The sequence below is a fragment of the Protomyctophum parallelum genome (genome assembly GCF_964188405.1).
Source record: "Protomyctophum parallelum genome assembly, chromosome: 2".
Taxonomy (NCBI): domain Eukaryota; kingdom Metazoa; phylum Chordata; class Actinopteri; order Myctophiformes; family Myctophidae; genus Protomyctophum; species Protomyctophum parallelum.
In genome coordinates, this window is record NC_139699.1 from 32,798,099 (window position 1) to 32,823,164 (window position 25,066).

Sequence of the window (25,066 nt, forward strand, 5' to 3'; positions counted from 1 at the left end):
GCACCCCATAGCGATGATTTAATTGGTTGATCAATGTACATATTGAGGATAAAAAGTGAGGACAGAAAATTGAGGACGCCATAAGTGTTAGTGGGTGACAGAGTAGTGGAGCAGAGATCCTGTAGTTTGGTTGCACTCTGGAAAAAAAATAGCAGATCTACAAGCTCACAATGCGTCGCTTCGCGAAGATCGGCTATTTTCAGCATGGATCCAAGTGTAAAATCAGGCATTACGGTGCCATCAAGGCCTGCCAAAAAAGTGTCGATTTAGTCAACTAAACTCTTACTATTATATCGCCTAAAACTATACTAAAAAAAAAAAAATCACAAAAACTAAATGAAAAGACTATGGCTAAAACTAAAATCAAACCCTGGTACCTTGGTGGGTGTGGTGTAGGTGGCCAGACGAGAGTACCAGCGGCTGGCCTTCTCGGCGACGCCCTTCCCGGCGGAGAACATGCTGCTCTTGAACACGTCCAGGGAGGGCGTGAGCAGAGTGTCCAGCGCAAACGAGGACGAGGAGGGAGAGGCGGACGCCAAGCTGTCCTTCCTGTCCCTGTCCCTGTACGGGCTGGGCCGGGGACTGGGCGTGGCACTGGAGCGTCTGCTCGGGGGCGAGGACCACAGGCGCTGCGAGTGCGACGAGGCAGAGGGGGAGGAGGGCGAGTGGTACGTCTGGGAGCGCGGCACCCTGCCGGGCCTGAGGGGGGAGCCGTGGGGCAGACTGGACCTGCGGGGCGTGGAGAGGGAGGAAGAGGAGGAGGAGTACGGGTGCAGCAGCCGGGGGCTGGAAGGGTCCTGGGACAGGTCCAGGCTCGGCGTGCGGCTGCCCAGCGGGCTGCCCATGTGGTTCATGTAGAGCTCGATCTCCCTGGCCAGGGGTCTGCGGGTGGTGGGCGTGGTGCCGCCCGGCTCGTCCTGCTCCGGTTCCTGCTCGCCGGTGCCGCGCCACTGCGACTCGGCCGCCAGCAGGGAGAGCGGGTCGTAGCCCGCCTCGATGCCCGTGCGCTGTACCGCCACCCTGGGCCCGCTGGAGGCCACGCCACCGAAACTGGCACTGTGCCCTACCGTCCTCTTACGCGGCTCGCCGCCTCTGGAGAGGCCGGCGGCCGGCTCCTGGGCAGGCCCGTCCAGATCCAGATCCTCCAGATCAAAGATGCCGTCGGTGTTGCCCTTGTCGTCTCCGTCGCCCTTGTCGTCTCCGTCGCTGTCATCCGTCTCGGCGATGGCCGCCGCCGCCTTCCGCACGCCCTCCGAAGCGCCCAGCGCCAGCGAGCGGGGTCTCTTGCTCTGACTGAAGTTGGCACTCAAGGAGAGGATCTTGACGTCGGCGCCCAGGCGCTCCACGATCTTGGCCGGGTCCGTCTCGCCGCGGCTCATGCCCAGGCCGAGGACGGGGGTGCCACCGCTGGCGGACACCACCGTGTCACCGCTTAGCCTGCGGCGGAGCGCTGCCTGCGAGTCTGCACTGCCGCTGCCCACCACCGCCTCCTCCAGGGCGCTGTTGTGGCGCCGGAGCAAACTGTTGCTCTGCACCTCCCCGATCTCCTCCAGGGAGGAGGTGAACAGGAGGCCTGCTATGTGACCTGAGAGAGGGAGATGAGAAATGGAGAACAAGAACATCAATTATATTTGCAATCCTTTAATACGATCAAATGCAATGAAACAGTGGCGATGACAGTGGGTTATTATTTCACCTGTGCTGGCAGAGCTTTTGGGCTTACAGGACGCGCCATCAAAGGGACAGTTGCCACGGACGATGCCACGAGGTTTGAAGGACGGAGGAACCTCCATGTCTAGCTGCGGTAGACAGTCCCCACTGCCCTTAGCACTCTCTGTCTCAGATACTACACATACACACAAGCACAGAGAGAGAGAGACACACACACACACACACACACACACACACACACACACACACACACACACACACACACACACACACACAGTTTTGTTTAATTAATCATGCGTGCAGCTTGCACATTAATTACCATGACAATTCACCAAAGGGCATTAGACAGATAAACTGATACTGTACGTGTCTAGAGAACATTAACACCCCAAACGCTCGGGGGTATTTAGGACCATTAAATTAGAGCGGACAGCGATTTGCAGCAACGGAGCATATTTCAAGGTGCACCAGGCAGAAACTACTGTATAGTAAAATACGCACATCACTTCGTGGAGGTGCTGGGTTCAAAAAGTAACATATGCTCCAAAAGATAAATGTATTGACGACGTTTTGAGCCAAGGCTCTTCATCTGGTCAAACTCTTTTGACCAGCTGAAGAGCCTTGGCTTGAAACGTCGTCAATAAATTGCGGGTTCCCTTCTCTTTTCATAAGGTGCACCAGGCGCCATCTTGGATGTAGCCAAAACACCCCCGAGGCGATCGACAACAACGGGAGGTATGATTAATTCTAGCACGACTAGCGACGGGACGGCGATGGGCCGTCAAAAACATAATATTTGGTTCGAATTGGACGGATTGATTTAGATCAAGAGTTATTCACGTTTTAAGATTTTCGATCTCAACATGCTAAAATGGGGGGGGGACATTTAGGATGACGTCCCAACCGGAAGTGACATTGAATGTTGCCCAACAGGCGCCTCCACAGCCTGTGGAGCGATGCGCTTGGTTATGATATCAATAAAGTTCCGTCCTGTGATTAATCTCCGTCCTGAGCGTCGAGCGTTACTACTTGATAGGTCGGAGACCTCCGTTTATGCCGCTCAGGGTGTTAACGTTCTAAACATGAAGTCGCCAGCCAGCTTCTTTTCACCTTACAGTCAGTGAAATAGATAACCCTATCCACCCGGCTTCCCCTCCACAAACACAGCCAATTATGTTTGTTGGAAATGAATGCCCGGGCCAAGCTGGATGCAATGTAGTTATTTTTTAACACAGAAACTACACAGTGGTTAGAACTCCAGGTGCTGTTGTGTTAAACGTGTGAGAATTCATATGCACGGCTGGCGATTACTAACAGGAGCTGCAGTCGCTCTCCTTCTTGTCGTCTTTATCGGCGGCCATGTCCGTTCCTCCACTGGGGTCCCCTCTCCGCACCTCCTCTTTGGACAGCGAGTTATAGCCCAAATCTGACTGGTCCCCTGAGGGAGGGAGAGGAGAACAGGTACTGAATACAGCAGGATAACAGAGACTGTATGGGAAGTGTTATGACGACCAAAACCTCCCCACATGGGAACCAGTCATCATAGTTATTCACAATCAACTGGTGAACCTCCTATTTTGAACCTGTGTCTCTTATTTAAAGAGCGACTCAGTGGGTCAGCATGTGAGCAGGGCGTGCATATTTCAAAATTCCAACTCTGAACTTTTAGTTCCTAACTGTCATCGCCCACATGCCATTTAGCTGGGGGCCTCTCTCACGTTGACAAGCACAGGTGTAGAGCATCTTGCAGCATGTTGCACACCCTTTAACCTCTTTTATATTATGGACTTTGACGGGTATTCAGTCCACCGTATCAACATGATCCATAAATATTATTTAGGTAGTTCTGCTTTGTTTAGACGGAACAGTGGAGAGATCAGGGATAAGCTTTGACTTGGACTTGGCTCTTCCTTGAACTCGCCTGCGGGTTATACCAGGGACAAGGAACTTGACCTTTTCTTTGCTCTTCCTCAAGGACCTACACTTTGCACGTTAATCCCATGTACAACTCACTGACTTTTGTCTTTTGTGTTCATCGTTTTTATTCTAGCACCTAAACTAAAAGTCCATAAGAATATAGTGCACAGTACACAACGGCGGCTATGCTCAGCTCACGCACCTTGTCTCTCAATCTCTGCACTTTCCTGTGTCTATAATGAAAGTCTCTCATTTCTTTTGTTTAATTCAATTCAGTTCAGTTTAATTCCATTCACTGTGAATTAGTAAATTAAGTGACAAATCATTTAAACAAAAATCGTATTTTTTATTCTACTATAGTAGAATGAAAAAGATTTGGAAGGCTGAGAAAGCAGTAGAATAAAAACAAAATGTCTCGTTGACATTTTGTCTCTCTCTCTCTCTCTCTCTCCAATTTCCCTGGGTCTCTAGGCAACCAGATTTCTCTTCATCTGCTCTCCTCTTTCATCTTTCCCTGCAGGGAGCGAGCTCGCTCACACTCTCCTCTGGATAAAGCATAAAGGCTGTATATATGACCAGCCTCCTATTCTGTGCTCTGTGTAAACCGTACACTTCACAGTACACTGTAGAGCACCATGCAACAATCCTGTGAGGAACGGTCAAGGAAACCGAGAGAGAGAGACACACACACACACCACACACACACCACACACACACACCACACACACACACCACACACACACACACACACACACACACACACACACACACACACACACACACACACACACACACACACACACACGCACACAAATGCTGTGTCTTGGTTTGGGGGGCAGACAGCACAGAGAGAGGGCCAGGTGGGATATCAAGGACAAAAGGTGGATGACAGGATGGCTAGTTTGGTAAAAGTCAAAAATAAATTTACACCTAAGAGGTTGTGGGAACTGGGAAGAGACCCGACACAGGCAGTCAGAAAGACAAAACGGAGAGAGAAGACAAAACTCCAAACAGAAAGACAACAGACCGAGGGACAGAAAGAAAGACAGGAGAATGTAGCTCAGTCGGGCAGACAGACAGACATGAGAGAGGGCACCTAAGCTGAAATTACTAGTCAGACAGGCAGAAGGACAGACAGATGGACAGACAGAAGAGAGGCTTTACCTGAGTGGCGGGCGGGGTCTCTGGGCTCAGAGAGGGCCGCCAGGCCCCGCAAGCCCACACTGCCGCTCAGACGGCCGACTGCATGCAAGGGGCACACACAGGCAGGGCCAGAGTAAAGTAGGGGCAGGGTTAGGGGACAGTGCAAGAGCAGAAACCACGGCAACAAAACCAAAACAACCAGGAGAGACACCAATGGGGATGAAAACAGGACGTATGGACAGGGAGTCAAGGAGGGGAAAAGGGAAAACAAATCATAAGAGAGGGTTTTTGGAAGGCGAGCAAGGAGTGTGGAAAAAGCATGGGAAAAGGAGAAAGAACAAAGCAAATAAAAAAAGGTGTCAGTGAAACAAAGAAAAAAAGAGAATATGCAGGTACAAAATGGCTGCCCCGTGAAAGAGCGGCAGCCGTGTTCGAGTGTACCTGTGCTAGATTTATCATCAATGGGGTCTACTTTGACGGGGTCTGCAGCGTAGGGGCCCTGCTCGGCCACGTTAGTGTCCACGGAGCTATCCACGCTGCCGTGGCTCACTGCGTCCGCATCGCTGCCATCTGCCCAAAGACAATAAGGCATTAAAGCCGCTCCAGGGGCTCTTGTAGAGAAATTATTAGTTTTTGTTTGTTTTTTCCTATTTGGAGATTACTGTAGTGCTGGAAAGTGTACTTCCCTGAACGTTACACAGTAGGCCTGTGTCCCTCAGTCAGTGTTTACTGTTTTGTGTCTATAAATCTGTGTATAAGTGAGGATGTCTATATTGTTTAGGTACCCGGCAGGCCGGCACTCATAGTTTTTGTAGCGGAGTCTGAAGTAAATCAGTAAGGGGACATGCAGTTTCAGCAACACATCACTGGTACAGGGAGTTAGCATAAAAAGCCGGCATTTGCATAACAGAGTAGCATGCATCCTATGGGTTTCTGTGTGTTTGTTTATTTTATTTTTTATTTTTTTGGGGGGGGGGCATGCATTGCCATGCATGGCTCTAGTAAACCAAATCACACATTATGATCCAATGCAGACTTGTCGGTTGTTAACTCTTATTTTGGGTGGCACATCCAAAATACAAAATATAGACTTTGTGAAGAACATAGCTTCCTGGGTTCTTGTTTTCTGTTGAGTCAAACAGCCCAGAACACTTCATGTTTATGACTGCTTATGATACGGTACAACCCTCATAATGTGTGTCAGACTATTGCATTCCAATAGAACAAACAATTCAATTAAAAAATTCACTCAAATCAATAACCTCTCCTCTATTCCACATCAAATCTAGTCTCTCGTACATGGAGAGGACAACATAAGACGAGACAGAGACGAGGTTTATTCATCATAGTTACCTGACAGAGGGCTCTGGGTGAGCGGGCCTTGTTTCCGAAGCGCCTGTTTGAACTGGGCCACACCCAGCACCACATTTCTTAGCTTCGTCCATAGGAAGTAACCACCTCTGGTAGTGGAGGGCCATGTACTCTCCAACACCGCCTGTGAGTGGGAGGGGAGAGGAGAGGAGAGGAGAGGAGAGGAGAGGAGAGGAGAGGAGAGGAGAGGAGAGGAGAGGAGAGGAGGGGAGGGGAGGGGAGGGGAGGGGAGGGGAGGGGGGTCAAAACTTATCTGGTTCACACAGAGGGAAACTAAAATGTGCTTTGCAGCAAAAATATGCAAAATATATTTTTATGTGGCCATTACCATACAAATTAAAGCAGTGCACAAGACATGGAAACCAACACCAGTCACACAACAGCACAAACGTTCTTTTATTTTTCCATGAATTCAACCATGATTTAAACCACAGGATCACATATAGAGTGAGACGCTCATTGTTGATGCAATGAGCAAACCTCCAACAAAACAAACATAGAACTCAAGAGGGAGGGGAGATAAAAAAAATCTGTGAATACAGATATTTTGAGTCAAATTCAATTTGAATGGATGGAATTCTCATTCAACCGTCATTCAATTCAAGATCTAAAGCATGACATGGTCATGCCAGAAGGATGCACATTCATGCTAATTAGAACAATCAATCAATGTTAATCCCAAACACAAATGTACCCACAACATGTCCAATTTAGATGAATTTCCGCCAGTAACACCCAGCCCACCCCTATCTCTTCACAGAAACTATCCATTACTAATGGATTGGACACCAAAATCTCACATTTAGCTTTCTCTCTCGCACATAAAAGCCACTTGAACATTTCCCTGAGAAAGCCACGGGCACACTGCCAAATTAAATGCTATTCCAGTTGGCAGGAGGAGGGAGCAAGCAGTGAGAGCTGAGGATCTGTCTCCCTCAGGCTCCCAGGACCTGACCAGGTGAAATGAGGTAGATGCCCGGGGAGATCGATAGTACCATTGTTATGACAACACGTTTCTAGGCCACAAGCTGTTTAGAGGGGCGACAGAGCCGTCTGTCTGGAGATCAGTGTCAGGGAGGGCAGTTTGTATTAATGCACCCAGTCACGCACAGAGGCACTCTATGGGTGAGAACATTAAGCCACTATTTGTACTCAACACACACACTTAAACATGTAAAAGCATACATTGATAACCCCCATGAAATGTCACTTCACAGGATGCCATGCACGTGATTCGTGTTAGCAACCGTAGACCTGTTTAGCGGGAATCCACTGCCTCCAAGCCAGATAACAAGCACACTAACATAACTCACCTACATTAAACTAGAAAAGTGCTCGCATCTATTCTTATTAAATGATGTATCCCAGTTGCCATTAAATAACACCCGTATTCGTGTCTTCTTTGCTGGCGTAACGGCCGCAAAGAAGATGGTTGCTTCGCACTGGAAACCGCCTCATACATTGTCATTTCGCCAATGGGCTTTGACCTTTCTAGACATAATTTATCTAGAGATGTCTACAGCAAGATTGCATGGTGCAAAAGAGGAAAACATTGAGATTTGGTCTGGTATTGCAGATTTGGTTAAGGGCATGGTTTAATCATTATTATTATTATCATTATTTATTTATTTTTTGTCTCCATTGCACAGTAGTAGGAGTAATGACATTTGTGGGTGGGTGGGATTGTTTGTTTTTGTGTTCCTTGCTTTTGCTGTTGTGTTGTTTTATATGTGTTTTGTTTTCTTTAAGTCAATCATGGTGTTAACGTGTATTATTGTGATTTTTGTCTTAAAATAAAAAACATTTGATAACAAAAAAAGAAAAAGTGCTCGCAGTAGAACAATAATCTCCCAACATGAGGCATTTCATTTTCTGACAAACTATGAAAAATAGACCTTTTAACACAGGGGCGTAACCATAACTAGACATCATTAGGCCCCGACGCAGGCTGGTCAGCGAGTGCCTTGGGCCCCCACGCAATTGCGTTGTCTGCGTCACGCAATTGAGACCTGGCAAAAATAGACTAGATATCTCATCTTTGGCATCCAAAGAGTTGGACATAATGACACCTTTTCTGGGTTTTCAGGCCTAAAAGTATGGTTCGGGCCAGCCGACCGAGTAGAGCCCAGTTAGGGCCAGGCCTTAATTTTCAGGCACGTTGAGAACTCTACCACAGACAGACATGGCTGAATGCAATATCTCCGGCTGGCGGAGACATTACTAATATTGATAACAATATTTACCCATACTTTCCACTACTCACCATCCAGCAAGGCATGCAAGTCACGACTCGCAGTGGCAGCTGCATGTGATTACAAAGGCTGTTGTACAACCTTGAGGTGAGTGTAAATGTCAGTGAAGGGCTGTTACGAGGATTTATTCTGATGAGGTGTCATGTACTGCACTGTGTATGTAGCAGACCAGTGAGTTCCCTCCATGATTTTATTTTTCGATCGCTCGAAAAAAGCATCTTGCGCACACGCACACACACACACAAACACACACACAGAGGATGTAGGTCTCTACCTTGTTGTAGTACCCATATGTGATGGCATTGGGATGGACTCCAGCCTTCTTCATCTCAAACAAGACGCGGACTGCCAGGACCGGCTGGCCGTACTGACCACACAACTGCATCAGCACGCGGTAGCACACCTGCGGACGACAGCACGTTGTTACCTTGTTCTCTCCTTGTGTGAGAAAAGAGGCAGTGTGGATGGTGTTGTTGATCCAAGTTTAGAGAGAGAGAGAGAGAGAGAGAGAGAGAGAGAGAAAAAGGACAGGCATACAGAAAATGCAAGTAAAACTTAATTCAAATTCTTTGCCAACTATAGGTTGACTGATAATCAACCTGGGGACCACTGTTGTGTTATTATATTGGTTATATGGGCACATTTCCTAATAATGTTGACTCAACCAGTCAATCCCTTACAGTGTGTGGGGCGTACACTTTCCCGTACAACTGTGAAAGTTCTTGACATCCAACTTTCCAGTAAATGACAACATTGACGTGTCAGTTATCAGTCACCTATTTGTGCAAATAAAGGCACTTGTCACAGCATCAGAGCCCACCGTGTGCGAGCGTCTCCGAGCGTATACTACTCGCCGCTTGGCACCTGCCAACTGCTGCCATCCAACTGTTTGGGTTGGATGTGCATGTTTTTGTACTTTTTTCGTGTAACATTGACGTGTCATCATACATCACCAAGTCATTCTGTTTCGCAACTTTGCATGGTCAGGGACCACATACAATACCTTCACGGACCACCAGTGGTCCACGGACCACCTGTTGAAAACCTATGCTTTAGATAGATAATTGTCTCCACCAGGCCGAAGGCATGTGGGGAGAGTATGTTTTGCACTCCGTCCGTCCGTGTGTCCGTCCGTCCGTCCGTGTGTCCGTGTGTCCGTCCGTGTGTCCGTGTGTCCGTGAGCAGCTAATCTCGGCCACCGTTAACCCGGTCAATGCCAAATTTTGCACACACACTCCCTGGATGCCAACGATGAACCTCTGCCCCAGACTTTCCAGAACGGCCTGTTATAGCGCCACCAGGAGGCCGCTTTGTGCAAAACAAGTTTTTGCACAGTACACCTACAGATTTTGTCCAAACATCACGCAAATTGGTACACAGCCTCTCTAGAGCCATTCAACGAAACCGGTCTTTCAGATTTCTCACACTCCATCCTGATTGCTTAAGATTGGCTTCCAAAGTTCACAGTGCTCACTTTCAAACAAAATGCTGCAAATCATGAACACATCGCGTGATTTCCGTGAAATTGTGCACCCACATTCCCACTAGGCCGAGGACAAAATGCCACATCAACAATTTCAACTCAGCCTCAAGGTGGCGCTATAACTGGCCGAAAAGTGTTTTACCTCTAACTGCACCTGTGGATAACTTTGTATGCCAACTCCCTAGAGGCCAAGGAAAAACCTTTGCCTGGAATTTTTCACATCTGCTCTTTATAGCGCCACCAGGAGGCCGACATATGTAAAACACATTTTCTATTATTACTCCTTCAGATTTTCTCCAAATTTCACGCAAATCGGTACACATGATCTCCATAGTCATGTGATCAAGGCAGGTTTGTTTGATTTCTCATATTCCATCCTGATTGGCCACGATTGGCTCCTACAGTTTTCAGGAGTAGCCCGCTTTGTACAAATCGCCACAACTCCTCAACGCAGCGTCCGATTGCGATGAAACTGTGCACGCATATTCTCACTAGGCTGAGGAAGAAATCCTGGTGGAGACCTGTGCCTAGAAGGGCACTTTTTCTAGTTAGTAGTCTGTTCCCAGAAGCTTTTGACTGTGGGACATTCCCACATCATATGTATAAAGGTACCAGTTGTATTTAAGGAACAAAGTGTACAGTGTGGTGATATAGCAAGTCTCATTCTATATGCTTTCTGGGGGGTTAAATATGTTTTATGGACAAAATGTTTGGGATGCCAACTGGAAATGGCAGTTATGTTGAAATCCCCATTCGTCAAAGCGCAGAGGAGAGACCCAGCAGGGATAATATTCCAAACTTCAGGTTAGTATATCAATGAGAGAGAGTACACGCACTCCTCTATCAGTCTTGGTTATTTCAGAATATTCAAAAGTAATTTGTGGCCTTTTATCTGACATTTCTGACAGCTCTGGTCTACTTTTGGGGGGCTGTGACTGTCGCTAGCATTATCAGCTGAACTGTGTGGTTTGTTGTGATTGGTCTATTTCTGCACGAATAGAGCTGGCTGGCCCTTTGGTGCCACTCCGCAAAAAACCCCAAAAACAACACCACATCATACTGCACTACACCAAACCTGTGAAAGGGGCAGAGTGTGGCGAGTCGACCTCCTTTACCTCATCGGGCGGTTGCAGCTTCTTGGTCTGCATCTTCCTGAGGACGTCGTAGGCGGTGCGTAGCGCCCGCACCTTGGAGTGGCACACCTTGACATAGGCGGGCAGGCAGATGAACCACAGGCCATAGCAGTGGCGCAGCAGGCACTTGGACCACAGCTGGGGGATGGACGAGTACCTCTTGGAACTCTTCTGGGAAGACTTGATCTCCTGTAAGGCAAAGTTCTTTGTTTACCCAGGGAAGTGGACTTGGTGGGTGGGTGTAGTAGAGTTTACACACACGTGCGTGTTCATTTGTGCACACGCTGACCTGTTTGGTACGTCTAAACATGGGCGCAGGGCTCGGGGGACAGCTTGGGCGGGTGGCGAGGCGAGACAAAGGTGTCCGTAGTCCTTCCATAGGGTCAAAGAGGTCCAAACTCAGCACTGGGAAGCCATCATACCTAGTGGACGAAAATCGGATGAGTGGCAAAAAGGCAGGCACAGGTTTTCACACACTGATCAGCGAAACCTTCCTAGAAGGCTGTTATGGGAATGTGTTGACCCAGGATATGGAGAAGTGAGAGAAGTAGGAGATCACCTGTTTGTTGTTAATCCCACGTTTTGATGTGCGTGTCATTGTGTCGGCTTTCTTCTCTATTGGCAGCTCAAGGATGAGAGAATGGACCAGGCTAAGGAGCCTTTCAGACGAGGTATAAGTATTTAGCAGATCTGCCCTTTTTGTCACACGGAGACGGCGTTTTGGGGGACTTACACGGCTGATTTTGAAACCACCTTCCAGAGTGGGAAAGTTTGGAGACGCCACTTTCTCGTCTCCGTGTGTATAGCAAATGCCGCCTAATTTGCTGAAACGGTGATGTCATAGTCCCCTCGCCCCAGAGTCCAAACTAACCAGTGTTAATTGTTTATTTCACCATAACCACTTGCATATAAGTATCACAGCTATTTTATATTTGCACATAATGTCTATAAATCTCTTCTCCAAAAATAGCCGATCTGCAGCCCGCATGCATGAGCTTGTAGAGGAGCTATTTTTGGAGAACAGATATAAATGATGGTGATTACCAATCTGGAAAGACAAGAAAAAAAACGGATGATGATTATTGTAGAGGAGTTATGTGTGTGAGGACGCAGGAAAGTTTTATATCGTTTATAAACTTGCGCGGGGAACAGCCCGAGCCGTTCTCGTGTGGAAGGCCTCTAAGTCAATTTAACAGTTTGAAGGCACCAGTATTGCTGTGAGCAATGCCTTTATGTGCTCTTAAAGAGCACACTTTTCACTGTACATTTCTCTGTTGTGTGGTCTATACAGAAGTCAGATTTCAGAACAAACGGATGGAACATAATGTTCATAACAAAACATTGTACTGAATATAATCCATATAATGTATACATAATATGAAAACATTTAGACATAGTATGGTCCATACATATTATAATGTCCCTTTTAATACAATTATTATTATATTCTTTTCTTCTGGCAAGCCACGGCCATTTTGTACTTGTTGTATTCCTATTAACAGCTGGCCTTGAAGATGGAGGTTTTATGAATGGAGATTTCTGTATCTGTCTCTCTGTGGTCACTTTATTATATGGAGTTCTGTGTCAGTGTGTTGTGATGTCAGAACTGGCCAGCTCCATATATGGACCCTGGGCATGGGCCCTGTCCAGAGCCCAGGCAGAGAGGCCTTTTGTGGCGGTTCTGGACAACCGTGGGACCGACTCAACACTGCACTCCCTGTGGTGGGTGTGAACGCGTGTGTCGAATTTGAAGTCTGTGGGGGCGAACGGTTCTCCAATTACGTGCATTACAGACGTACACATGTACAGACATACAGAGATGTGGCAGGCTAGAGACGTGGCGCATTTATAGACAGATGATGGCTTTATTATTCTTGCACTGACTAGCATAGCCTGAAAGGTGCTGGTAAACGAGATGAATTTGCATAAATGTAGTCTTGATGGTGGCTTTGCGTGTTACCTGTAGCAGAGAGGGTGCTCCTCCCCGCCCGGAAGAGGTGGCAACTCTGGGGGTGTGATGAACACGGTGTGCTCGCTGCGCTGCGATTCGTCAAACTCTATTAGCCTGGTCTCCTCCGGCCTATCGCTGTCCACCTGGGGAGAGGAGCATGCACACACAAGTGGATATTTTTGCAGTGTCATTGCAGTGATGTTTCCCTACAAGCTATTTTTTAATGCAAATGCTGATGTATGACATTTAGAGCACCTGAATGAAGTGCCAAGGTTTTGACCTTCCAAAAAACAATGAATGCGATTAGTATGTCATGGAAGAATTGATAGCTGACCTTTTGATGCCTTATGCCTTACAAAACTACACAAGAGGACAGTCACCGCTGGTACAGCTTTACACAGGAATACTGTACGTCAAAATATTTTAAAACTACAATACAATCCAATAAAAAGGTCATTTTAACACTAGATGTGCTGCCGTCCTTTTTATACTGTAGTTTGGACTTCATTACCATTACCTCTCTTCAACGACAGAGGAAGGAAATGGACATAAAACTGTAAACTGTAGTCTGTACTCACACTCAGTGCACTTTACGAAAATACTGGACGGTGTTTTGTGTGTGAAAACAGACACCCAGGCGCACACACTGTATAATAATACACTTTTTGACTTTATCATGCTAGAAGTAGGATGTCCGTAATCAGTCTATCTCTCTCGTCAATATTTCCCCCTGTTGAAGACTCTCTGTAGGCTGCAAAGAACTTACGCCACAGCTGGAAAAAAAAAAAATAATAATAACGGCAAAGAATAAAACACACATTGGACATGCTCGCTTGCTCGGATTAACAGAAGGCCATGGCCTTGCAACATACAGGATACAGGAGAAAGAGACAATATTTGAGCATGCTACAGTACTAAAGAAAAAAAAAGTGCAAAAGGGCAACCTTTTGTTGCTTCAACTAGTTAGCATGCTTACCGCACACAGTATGCAGGTCATTCTTTGGGCCCTATTTCCGCAGGTGCCTTATGCCTAAACTTCTTTGCCTTTTTTTTGCTATTTTGAATAGTTCAAATAGCCGATCTACAAGCTCATAATGTGTCGAAGTAGGTTGGCTATTTGAAGTATTTGAAGTAAAATGTTTTTCAAAATAGTAAAAATAAATAAGAAAAAAGGAAAAAAAGGCAAAGATGTTTAGGGATAAGGGGTAAGGCAGCCAGGCAAAAATAGGGCCCAGACAAACTCTTTCTTGGCCTCAAATATTTATTAAAAATGTTAAATAAGTATAGTATATAGTAGTTATACATCCCATTTACATTTCTTTTATCTCTGTGTGTAGAGAGCAACCAAATGGGACAATATCTGATGTGATCATGGTGAATGCTACACCAAGAGAGGACAGATGGACAACATATTGATCCGTGTAACTAAGCAGTGTTTGTCCTTCTGGACCTCATATCTAGGACGACCGAGCCCATGAGCCCATGTGTAGAAAGCACATGTTCCTACAGTACACACATCTGCTAAGATAAACATCTCCAACAAGACCACAACAACACTACACATGACAGTGGTGGAAATTAAGTACATTTACTCAAGTACTGTGCTTTATAGTACAATTTGGTGTATTTCCCATTTTCAATGCTTTTACTTCTACACTACATCTCATAGGCAAATATTTAAATTAAAAATATATACTTTTTACTCCACTACAATTATTTTCGAATTTTAGTTATAGTTACTTTGTAGAATTTGATTACTATTACAAAACTTTACTTACTTGGGTACCCTGAGCTTTCAGTAAGGTAGCTTCATTATAATGTACTATTTCAAGTATCTTTTTCAGTATTACAGTATTTTATGACAAATGTGCAGTGGAGGAAAAAAATGCTGATCACAGAACACAACCATTTACTAATTCTGCAAACTACTGTACACATGCAAGAGTTGAAGAATAATTGACAATTCAATTTTTCAACATTTCCAGTAACGCTTCACAGTGGATATAGGAACAGGAGTTACTGGATGTGTGAGAGTCTGATGGACAGCTGTGACGAACACAGGTCTCAGGAGCGTTTCCTCTGCTAGTTCACACACACACACACACACACACACATCAAAGACCAAACACAACTACACACAGCTGTTGAGTCAGGAACTAGTTGCCTTACTTTTGTCTGTTAAAGAATGTTCAGTTCAGCTTGCTTCCGATATGTTCTCCCTGTAGGCCTGTCTGTGTGTGTGTGTGTGTGTGTGTGTGTGTGTGTGTGTGTGTGTGTGTGTGTGTGTGTGTGTGTGTGTGTGTGTGTGTGTGTGTGTGTGTGTGTGTGTGTGTGTGTGTGTGTGTGTGTGTGTGTGTGTGTGTGTGTGTGTGTGTGTGGCAGACAGACAGACAAAGTGAGAGAGAAAGTGAGATAAAGTATGTTGAATAGTCGAATGACTGAAGAACAGTGTCTAACTCTTTACTAATTATTACAAACTACTTTTAATGGTATTCAAAAGTCATTTTGAATACAAAAGTCTTAATGCTCTTAATGTTTTGGGTAAAGCACATTGTTGTTGAAATGTGATAAACTTGCCTTGCCTTGCAAGAGAGAGAGATTTGTGTATGCACTACTATGTATGTAAATAGTAAATACTGTAACGTGAGCAAGACTGTGTGAGAGAGGAAGAGGGATTAAGAGAAAGAGAAAAGTGCACTGTCTCCAATATTGCCTAAATCACACCGGTGTCCCTGTGTGTTGTGTGAAAGGAACAGAAACAGTATGTGTGCGTGTTCAGGCAAGTGTATGTTTCTGTGTGTGTGCACATATAGTGAGTGTGTGTGCATGTGTGCATGTATGTGTGATTGTGCATGCGTGCATGTGCATGCATGTGCGTGCATTGGCACATTGACTGGCTGTGGTCTGAGTTCCTGTCCTCCTCCCTCTCCCCCAAATGAGCCTAGGTGCCATAATTCTGTGAGGTGCAGCGTAAAGAGGCAGGCTGAGGGATTAATGGTCCAGAAAACTCACTCCCAGGAAGGATATGGAGACATGGCTTTGACTACAGGCTGAAGTTCAGCCTCAAGGAATACATATACTGTATATACCAGAGCGCAAAGGGCACACATAACCATAGCAGCTTACAATGCCCCTTAAATCAGAAAGAGGTGGGCAAAAATCTTCCTCTTTTTATTTTTTTGCTGGAATTATTTAACATTTACTAATTTAGATAACATCAACACATTCCATGCGTTATAGCCTATTATAACAAGCCACAGTCACTGCCGATATTGTTTAATTACCTTTGGAGCATACACCGAAGTATTTGCGCCTTTTATCCATGAAAATCCCCCTTAAAATAGTGCTATGGTTTGTTGCCAACCAAAGATATGCACCCCTTTAAACTGGGACCAATTCAGGACTCACTGTACATCTCAATCAGGACTTTGGGAGGCACTGAGACAGGAAAAAAAAGCCCAATGTAGCTAGAAGCGGCACGCATGGGGTGTCAGTCAATCTGCATCTCCAGTCAAACTGCTGTTACAGTAAATTAAGAGAGGTTCATGTTGGCAGAAGGTGATAATCAAAGGCTCCTATAATGATTCCAACTGTGTGCTTTGTATGGAACTCATGGATTGGTAGCAGGCAGGACAGCTAATATCATCCAAACCTAGCATACGGCTAGAAGCCTGCCAGGTCTGGTGCACAGTGATACGTGGCCTTTTTCCAGGCATTGTGAGAATATTTATGGCAGGCCCAAAAGTCCTATTGGATCAACTGAGTTTTGTCTTATTTTATCCTCTTACTGCATGCAATGTTAATTTATCAATTTGTAAATAACCTAAGCCATATCTACACTGAATGCATGGAGACAATGGAAATACACCACAAGAGACCACAATGGAGTCCACGTACCTTGCCTGCTTTGTCTGCACTGCGCTCTGAGCTGTAGAGCTGCTCACAATCAGAGGCAGGCATTAGAACAGAAAGAGAAACAGAAGGAGTAGGGGACAGGACAGGAGAGAAACAATGTTCGGTTCTTTTGGGTTTTGGTTTAAAAACAAGTAAAATGTATGGGTATAAAAAGGTTCATTTATGAATAATGGGAACTGTGGGATGTTAAAAGATGGTTATTTCATAATTGTCCTATTTAATAATTTCATAACTCTAATTTCATGTTTTACATTATGCTTGATTAGTGCAGCAGCTAAGCAAAACGATCGTTCAGTTTGTGATAAAAGCATGAAATTTGGTACACGTATAGCCAAAGGCATTATACAAAGATTTGGATGTGGACCCGTCTTGAATTTTTAACATGGTGCTCATAGCAGCCATTTTTCAAGATGGCCGCCACCTTTTGTGATGGTTCTGGACAACCGTGGGTCCGACCGACTCGACACCGGGCACTGCACTCCCTGTGGGGGTGTGGAACGTGTGTGTCGAATTTGAAGTCGGTGGGGCAAACGGTTCTCGAGTTACGTGGATTACAGATGTACAGACACACACAGACTTGAATATATGTCAATGGGCAATGCCCATTGGGTTTTCTTTAGATGATGGGTAAGAAGAGAGAGATGTGATGTCAGGTGGTGTGGGCTAAGAAGTGGTCAGGGCTAAGATAAAGTATATGAGATGTACAGTAAGTGCAAAGAGAGATGGTGAGGGAGGGAGAAAATGATTTGTACCAATTGACTAGACAGTAGACAGTAGTGTAACAGTTTAAGGTGAGTATAGAGATGGAAATGTTCTAGCAAGAGAAGCCAATGTATTGAGAATATGGGACATAGTATGTGTCAGGAGTTATTTGTGACAGAAGGCTACCAGTGAGAGGGAAGATGTATACGATGGTAGTGAGACCAGCCATGCCGTACGGTTGGAAACGGTGGCACTGATGAAAAGGAGGCACAGCTGGAGGTGGCAGAATTAAGGATGCTATGGTTCTCATTAGGAGTGAAAAGGAAGGACATTATCAGAAATTACTGAATTAGAGGATCAGCCCAGGTTAGAAGGTTTGGGGATAAAGCAAGAGAGGTGAGGTTGAGATGTGAGATGTGAAAAGGAGGGATGAGGGTACATTGGGAGAAGGATGCTGAAGATGTAGCTGCCAGGTAATAGGATGGCCAAAGACGAGGTTTAAGGATGCTGTGAGAGATGACATGAAGGTGGCAGGTCACAGAGGAAGATGCAGAAAACAAAACCAAATGGGGTCCATGTGTGGTCCAGCCCTATGGAATGTAAAATTCAAGCATGTGCTAATGAAAAGTATTTAAAATATATAGTTTTGATATTGCTTTTGTATGACATACTGTTATTGCGCAACATTTCACTGTGACGCAAATTACATTACAATTTCCACATTAACCGACCCCTCCCTTTTCCCTGCGAGTGCACACACACACACGGTACTGTACAGTACACTACAGTATGACAGTACAGTATGGTAAAGTACAGTACAGTACGGTACAGTAACGTGCGGTACGGCACTGTACAGTACAGTAGAGTATGGTACAGTATGATACCATAAAGTATGGTACAGTACAATGCAGTACAGTACGGTACAGTGCAGTACGGTACAGTATGGTACTGTGCAGTACGGTACAGTACAGTACGGTACGGTACGGTACAGTGCAGTACGGTACAGTATGGTACTGTGCAGTACGGTACAGTACAGTACGGTACGGTACGGTACAGTACAGTACGGTACAGTATGGTACAGTATGATACCGTACAGTACAGTACAGTACAGTACAGTACAGTACAGTATGGTACAGTATGATACCGTACAGTACAGTACAGTACAGTACAGTACAGTACCGTACAGTACAGTACAGTACAGTACAGTACAGTACAGTACAGTACAGTACAGTACAGTATGATACCATACAGTAAGGTACAGTACAGTGCAGTACGATACTGTACAGTAAGGTACAGTACAGTACGGTACGGTACGGTACGGTACAGTACAGTACAGTAAAGTACAGTATGATACCATACAGTAAGGTACAGTATGATGCCCTACAGTGCCGTACAGTATTATACAGTATGGTACAGTACATCACAAAGGTATAGCCAAATATATGCTGAAATGCAAAATCAGTCTAATATTGGTGGCCATCTTGAAATTAATGGCCGCCATCTTCTCTCACAATATGGCTGTTAGCCACTGTAGTAATATGAGTATTGTGAGACAGAAGGAAGCTTCTTAGAAATTACAAAGTTCCTAATTCAAATTCTGCATCAAGAATACTGTATAATTCAAGACAGAGATCATCCATATTTAACCATTCTGAAAAATGGCGGCCATTTTGAATTTTCATTTAAAATGTTATATTATCCAAAAGAAACATTTACCAAGTACTATGCATGGAAATATGTCCAAATATGTCTCGAATATCATATTATATCCATCACTCATAAGAAAACGGTTGTTGCTGGTGGCCATTTTGAAAAATGGCTGCTATGGGCGCCATGTTGAAAATTCAAGTTGGGTCCACATCCAAATCTTTTTAGAATGCCTTTGGCTATAAGTGTACCAAATTTCATGCTTTTATCACAAACTGAACGATTCATTGATATAGTGGAGCTAAACTGCTGTACTAATACGTGTGTCAGTATGATGGTCATGATTATGGAACTTTGATGGTAGTGTTTGCGCATGCGCGACCGCGACCGTATGAAGGGTTGATTAGAGCGTCACTCAGTTCATTCTATCAGGAGCACACAGCCGTTGGTAAGTTAGATTTGGAACCGTGTGAATGTATAATGTTTGCTATGAGCATTTGTGCAGTAGTATTATCACAATACAATTATCACGTTGTGTCCGCATTCTTGATACCGCAAGTATTGAGCGAGTGGCGCATGGGGTGCAGTGAATGTTATGTAGCAATGCTGCCGTTTAGCTGTGGTCAGCGCTGGCTGTTTAGACAGGTTGCTCTGTCGGGACGCTTAGCGGACTGTAGTGTGGTGGGTGGTGGAGAAGTCCTGTAGGCTGTGTTGTTGCGTGGTGGTGTTTTGTACGTCCACAAAGAGTCACGTCAGTATTAACATACGGACTCTGTGCCATGGTAATGTTGTAGTATCGTGCGTGCGTGCGTGCGATCTGCGCAAGGCACTTCGGTGAATTGCATGCTGGGAAATGCAGTTTATGCTCATTGTATCCAGCTCGCTGTAGTAACAGAGTTTACTTTGTGCTGCTTTATATATATATATTTAGTGTATATGCAGTATATGTATGTTTGGTTATATGTAGGCTACTTGTGTGTATATAGGGAATGTATGCATGATTGCAGTTTTGTATCAGTAATGAGAGGAGCTGTAAAATGATGTTATACTTATATTCAGCAGGTATATTCAGGGAGAATGTATAGCTATATTTTGTGAAAGTCAATTACAATAACATATTGTGATGCTTATTTGTTAATTATTGCATTATATTCAAAAGAATATTATTGTAATGCCATTTTTATTTTGTTTTTTCTTCCAGGTTTATCACCTGTGGTCTTTTGTATCAATAAATTGACTAACACGAGTCATGCCCGTGTGTGCTGCCTGTTACTAGCCTTTCGGAGGGCTTCATCCATAAAACTCAGAACAAACAAGCTTGGTTTTTAACGGAAAACAAGCAGGAGAGAAACAAGGTGGACATTCAGTAGAGCACTGTTTTCCAAACACTGAGTCGGGACCCATTTGTGGGTCGCAGACACATTTTTATAGGTCCCTATATTGTTTTTAATATTATTTCAAGAACTCACTTTATCCACACAGTCATCAAAGAAGGCCAGGCTGGCATCTTTGTCACTGACGAAGGAGCATTCCTCGATGAAGCGGATGAACATCTGGGTTTTGGTCATCAGAGAGTAGAACTTCTGGTGGGAGCGGTCGCGACTCTTCAGGAATCCTGATGGGTGGTAGGGGGTGGGGGGAGAGGGTCAAGCTAATGGGTTACATACTACACACCTTATTCCCCCCAACAGAGTGACAATTATTTCCCTTCTTCCACCTTCTCCCCGTACCAGAAGAGTGTTCGGGATCAAAGCTGCTATAAGCCATTATGCCTATAGACGGCAAGCAATGGGTAAAACGCTCCAAAAATTATTTAGTCTCTGTGACACATCTAAGGGCCGCAAACTGCATTCAAAGATTTAGCTAGAAGCTTTGTCATTGGTCGATTTGTCTGACCTGATTGGTTAGTCATTTCGGCCGGGCTTTTTTTGACCAATGCAAAGCTTCTAGGAACATCTTTGAATGCAGATTGCCCCTTGATGTGTCATAGACACTACATTTTTTGGGGGAGCGTTTCACTCTGTCTGAATACCAAAAAAAAAAGAAAAGTCATTACATTTTGACATATTATTGCTTATAGCTACTTTAACCCCAACCTCACCCATATATTATACATACAGCAGCACAACCACATGTTATATATTATTTTTAATTGCATGGAAATGTATGCTACATATAGGCCTACTGTAGCATTTCTATGCCATTACAAAATAATATTTGGAAAATTAGCATATTTTCTAGGCATTTTCTTGTCCACTATTGGCTTTTCCAATGTGAAACAAAATATATTACACATACATGGATTGTTAAAGAGGAGCCCAGCTAAGAGCAAATTTACATCCATTTGCGACATAATCTCTCAAGAACAGATTCCGAGCTGCGCTACTGAATCTGTCAGCAGAGGCATTCAGAACATGTATACATTGTTGATTGTTGTTGTTAGATAATAGTATGTGTAATCACTCATAATTCAAAACTTAAACAAATCATCTACAAGTTCCTCCTTTACAAGAAGCCCTAAGGGGGATTATGTAATAATTTTAGATGATAAAAAATCATTAGCCAATCAACGACCCTGTGTGAAATGTCACATTTGTCTTGTTCTGGACAACGCAGCCAACTAGGTGTTATTAGTATAATGGTTGATTAGGGAGTTACAACAAGATGGTGAATGGCTTCCCTAACGTGCATTGAAAGCAGCTGCAGTGAGTAATGGGCCAATGGTGCCATGGGATGGACAGCAGGATGAATGGCTATTGGCTCGGTGTGCGGCAATGTAAGCCAAGCACCAGGTCGCGTGTCCCTGCCAGGTCACGTGTCCCTGCTGAGTAGCACTTCGCTAGAACTGACGGAAACACCAAACCTAGCACACAAACCTAAACAAGATACGCACGCACGCACACATTACAACTATTACCACCTGTGTGCACTGTGCAATGATTTGACCTAACAGCTGAACAGTAAGGCCACCTGACATGCCACCAATGGCGTTATAAATTCACTGGCAGCTCCTGCTGCGAATGTTGTGTAACTGTCACGCTGAGTGCGTTTGGAAATGAACTTTCAGTGCATCAGAGCCCACTCTAGTTTCAGAGCACCGTGCTCTGAGTTAAGTGTCTGAACAGTATGTCTTGAACAGTGTCTGAACAGAAATGTCTTGATCACTGTACTAGATTTGTGTGAGGCACACTCAAATTGAAAAGCTGTATGAAAAAGTGTACACTGCATAATTAACCCATTTGGGTTCCCGTCCTAAATTAAAGTTTGGCTTTTTTTTTTAAATAAACAGAATGTTTCTCCTTAAAATATCCATACCTTGAACCACCTTGGTCAGGCCTTAACCCATTTTGGGCGGGAACCCGTTTTTGGTGTTGCTGAGCTTGTAGGTCTGCTATTTTTTTTTAATCGAAGAACGACTGACATAGAAACATAGCTTTTTCAGAAAACTTTCAGGATGTAGAAGAGGATTTAGAATCTGATCTCAGGTCAGAATGGGTTCTATTAATCACCACCTGTCTCTTCACATAATACCTTCACTGCAATGCTCTCCTCAAATAACAAGTTACCCATTCCTATTGGGGCTATATATCATAAACACTATTGGACATGACCTTGGCTACGGCTCTCCTCCCGTGGAGCAGCGATGACATCAACCTAACACATTTCAGCTGTGATTTCAGCCACTTCCGTAAGGCCACAAGTAACCCTAAGAAGCAATTTAACTGCTGCAGAACTATAGCGAGCTAGCTAAATCTTTTCCAGGCTGGAAACAGCCTTGAACCCAAATCCCCTTCAAATCCCAGTGTTCCTCCCCAAACTGTTTGCGTGTGTGTTTACTTGGAGTGGAGTCAGTCATGTATTAAACACCATCTGGGTTTGAGAGCTAGGCTGGCCAGCTGGACTGAACGGATAGGGAAGGTACTGACACAGACAGACCAACAAGTCTAGTGATGGACAGAATGCTGGAATGCTTTGTGGGTTCTGATTTAACCAGGGTTCCCACACATTTTTACCAATTCATTTCCAAAACTTTTCCATAAAACTTCTAGAATATTTAACCCAATGTCCAGGCCTATTATAACAATCATTGAGCAAAAATAAAGCATAGACTATAGAAGGGTATAATTCCATTCCAAATGCTGTGCCAATTTCTTTACTACACCACTTATGGGCATAGGGCATAGGATCACGCTGCAGCACGTTGTGAGCTTGTAGATCTGTTATTTTTGTCACATCGACTACATCCAATGACGCATCCCGTTCGGCAAAGGAATGACAAATATTTCCAGGAATTTCATGACCGTGGGAATTCCCTGTTAAACATTTGTGAGCTTTTTGGGGTCGGTATAAAGTAGGATGTTGCCATAGGAACTCTTGTATATGGTAGTCATAGCCTACAGTAGTTATAGTCCAAAATTAAAAACATTGGCGGAAAGCAAACAGCAAACACCATTGCTACATCAAGTTACTGTACACAACGTGACTCAGCATAGAGCCAGAAAACAAGTTAACACAAAACAGATCAAGATCCTCAAAACAGTGGTAGGACTCAGTAACAATGGTGGTACGTACTGTACAACAGTGGTTCTCAAACTGGGGGTCGGGATCCACAGGGGGATCCGCAAATTGTGCAACATTGTTTTCTCACTCAACAGTAAACAAACCAACATATAGTATAAGTGTACTGTATATACAGGGTATCTGCACCTTTCTTTTAGGACCCCTTTTTTCTAAAAATAAGTAAGAAAGAGGCAAACAACTGTGAGGTTGTAGATCATGAATATGGTAGTCATATTATTTTGGGTAAGTTTGGCAACATTTGCAGTAGCCTACAGTGTATTTCTTTGAGAGGCCAACTCCAAACTTATTTTGACGATGAATTAAGACATTTAGCCTGTGTACCTTGTGAGTCAAAGAGCGAGCTGGCGTCTGTGGCTTTCTCGGAAGGGGCCTGGGTGATGGGTCGCAGGTAGGAGCGGTAGCCCTTCAAAATGGCTGCCATGAAGCGCAGGAAGGCTTCCTGGATCTCCAACTCCAATGTGTGGAGGCTCTTACCGCAGCTGAGTTCTGAGGAGTCGCTCATGCTCAGGTCCAGAAGACCATCTGGTCTGAGTTGTCCTAAAGTATAAGTTTATGAACCATGTGTTATTGCTAAGGAATGTCAACCCTGTCTTTTTGTCAGCTCACATGCATTACCTCATTCATTACTTGTGCTGCATGAAACCATGTTTATTCTAAATGATCTTCTAGAAACTTTGCACTTTGTTTTGTAAATGTGAACTATAGAACATGTTGTATTGTCCACAATTCCACATGATGTATTCTAATGTTTGAACAGTTTGATCAATAGCAATAAGTACATGATAAAACACTAACAACATGCAGAGTAGGGGTCCGTTTGGTTACACTCAACTTAATTAACAGGATTTTACTGTGTGACCGCTTAAGGGAGCAACATTTATAGCAACCTCTCTCTCCACACCTTTGAGCAGTCCAGTACTTACCATCAACCAGCTGCTGGTAGAGATTACTCAGCACAAGCATGAGGTTTTTGCACGCTTTCTTTGGCAGAATCTTCCATGTCACTGTGCGCTTATCATCATTGCTAGACGAAAAGAAAAGAAAAACACACAAGTGTGCAGTGAGCACACAGGCTCATAGGCCAAATAGGCTCATAGGCCAAAAGCAACATGGGTTTGGGGCCGGGAGTAGTTGGGACCACCTCAGAGCAACATAGCCCGCTGCCTGACTGGCTGCCAGGCCATGAGGCCACAAAGATGTCAACCATTACTGAACGGACCCAACACTGCAGAAAACTGCCTTTAAAATGTAAAAGAAATCATTTGTTTAATTTACCTGATACTATTTAAATAACTATGGG

The 25,066-nt window shown here is 44.5% G+C and overlaps 1 protein-coding gene across 4 annotated transcripts in view; it reads right to left on the reverse strand.

Moving 5' to 3' along the window:
- Positions 1 to 25,066, reverse strand: part of LOC310855087 (C-myc promoter-binding protein-like) — a 73,403-nt gene that overhangs the window by 13,589 nt on the left and 34,748 nt on the right. The window contains exons 11-23 of one of the 4 annotated variants that reach the window (XM_083759962.1): positions 24,690 to 24,790; positions 24,088 to 24,303; positions 20,655 to 20,800; positions 16,819 to 16,857; positions 12,931 to 13,064; positions 11,260 to 11,392; positions 10,953 to 11,159; positions 8,629 to 8,757; positions 6,085 to 6,226; positions 5,173 to 5,301; positions 2,987 to 3,109; positions 1,697 to 1,846; positions 378 to 1,585 (exon numbers count right to left, since the gene is read on the reverse strand). In XM_083759962.1, coding sequence (XP_083616088.1) covers positions 378 to 1,585; positions 1,697 to 1,846; positions 2,987 to 3,109; positions 5,173 to 5,301; positions 6,085 to 6,226; positions 8,629 to 8,757; positions 10,953 to 11,159; positions 11,260 to 11,392; positions 12,931 to 13,064; positions 16,819 to 16,857; positions 20,655 to 20,800; positions 24,088 to 24,303; positions 24,690 to 24,790 — 2,857 coding nt within the window. The remainder of the gene's footprint in view (positions 1 to 377; positions 1,586 to 1,696; positions 1,847 to 2,986; positions 3,110 to 5,172; positions 5,302 to 6,084; positions 6,227 to 8,628; positions 8,758 to 10,952; positions 11,160 to 11,259; positions 11,393 to 12,930; positions 13,065 to 16,818; positions 16,858 to 20,654; positions 20,801 to 24,087; positions 24,304 to 24,689; positions 24,791 to 25,066) is intronic. The other 3 variants (XM_083759963.1, XM_083759964.1, XM_083759965.1) reach the window with 3 other exon arrangements.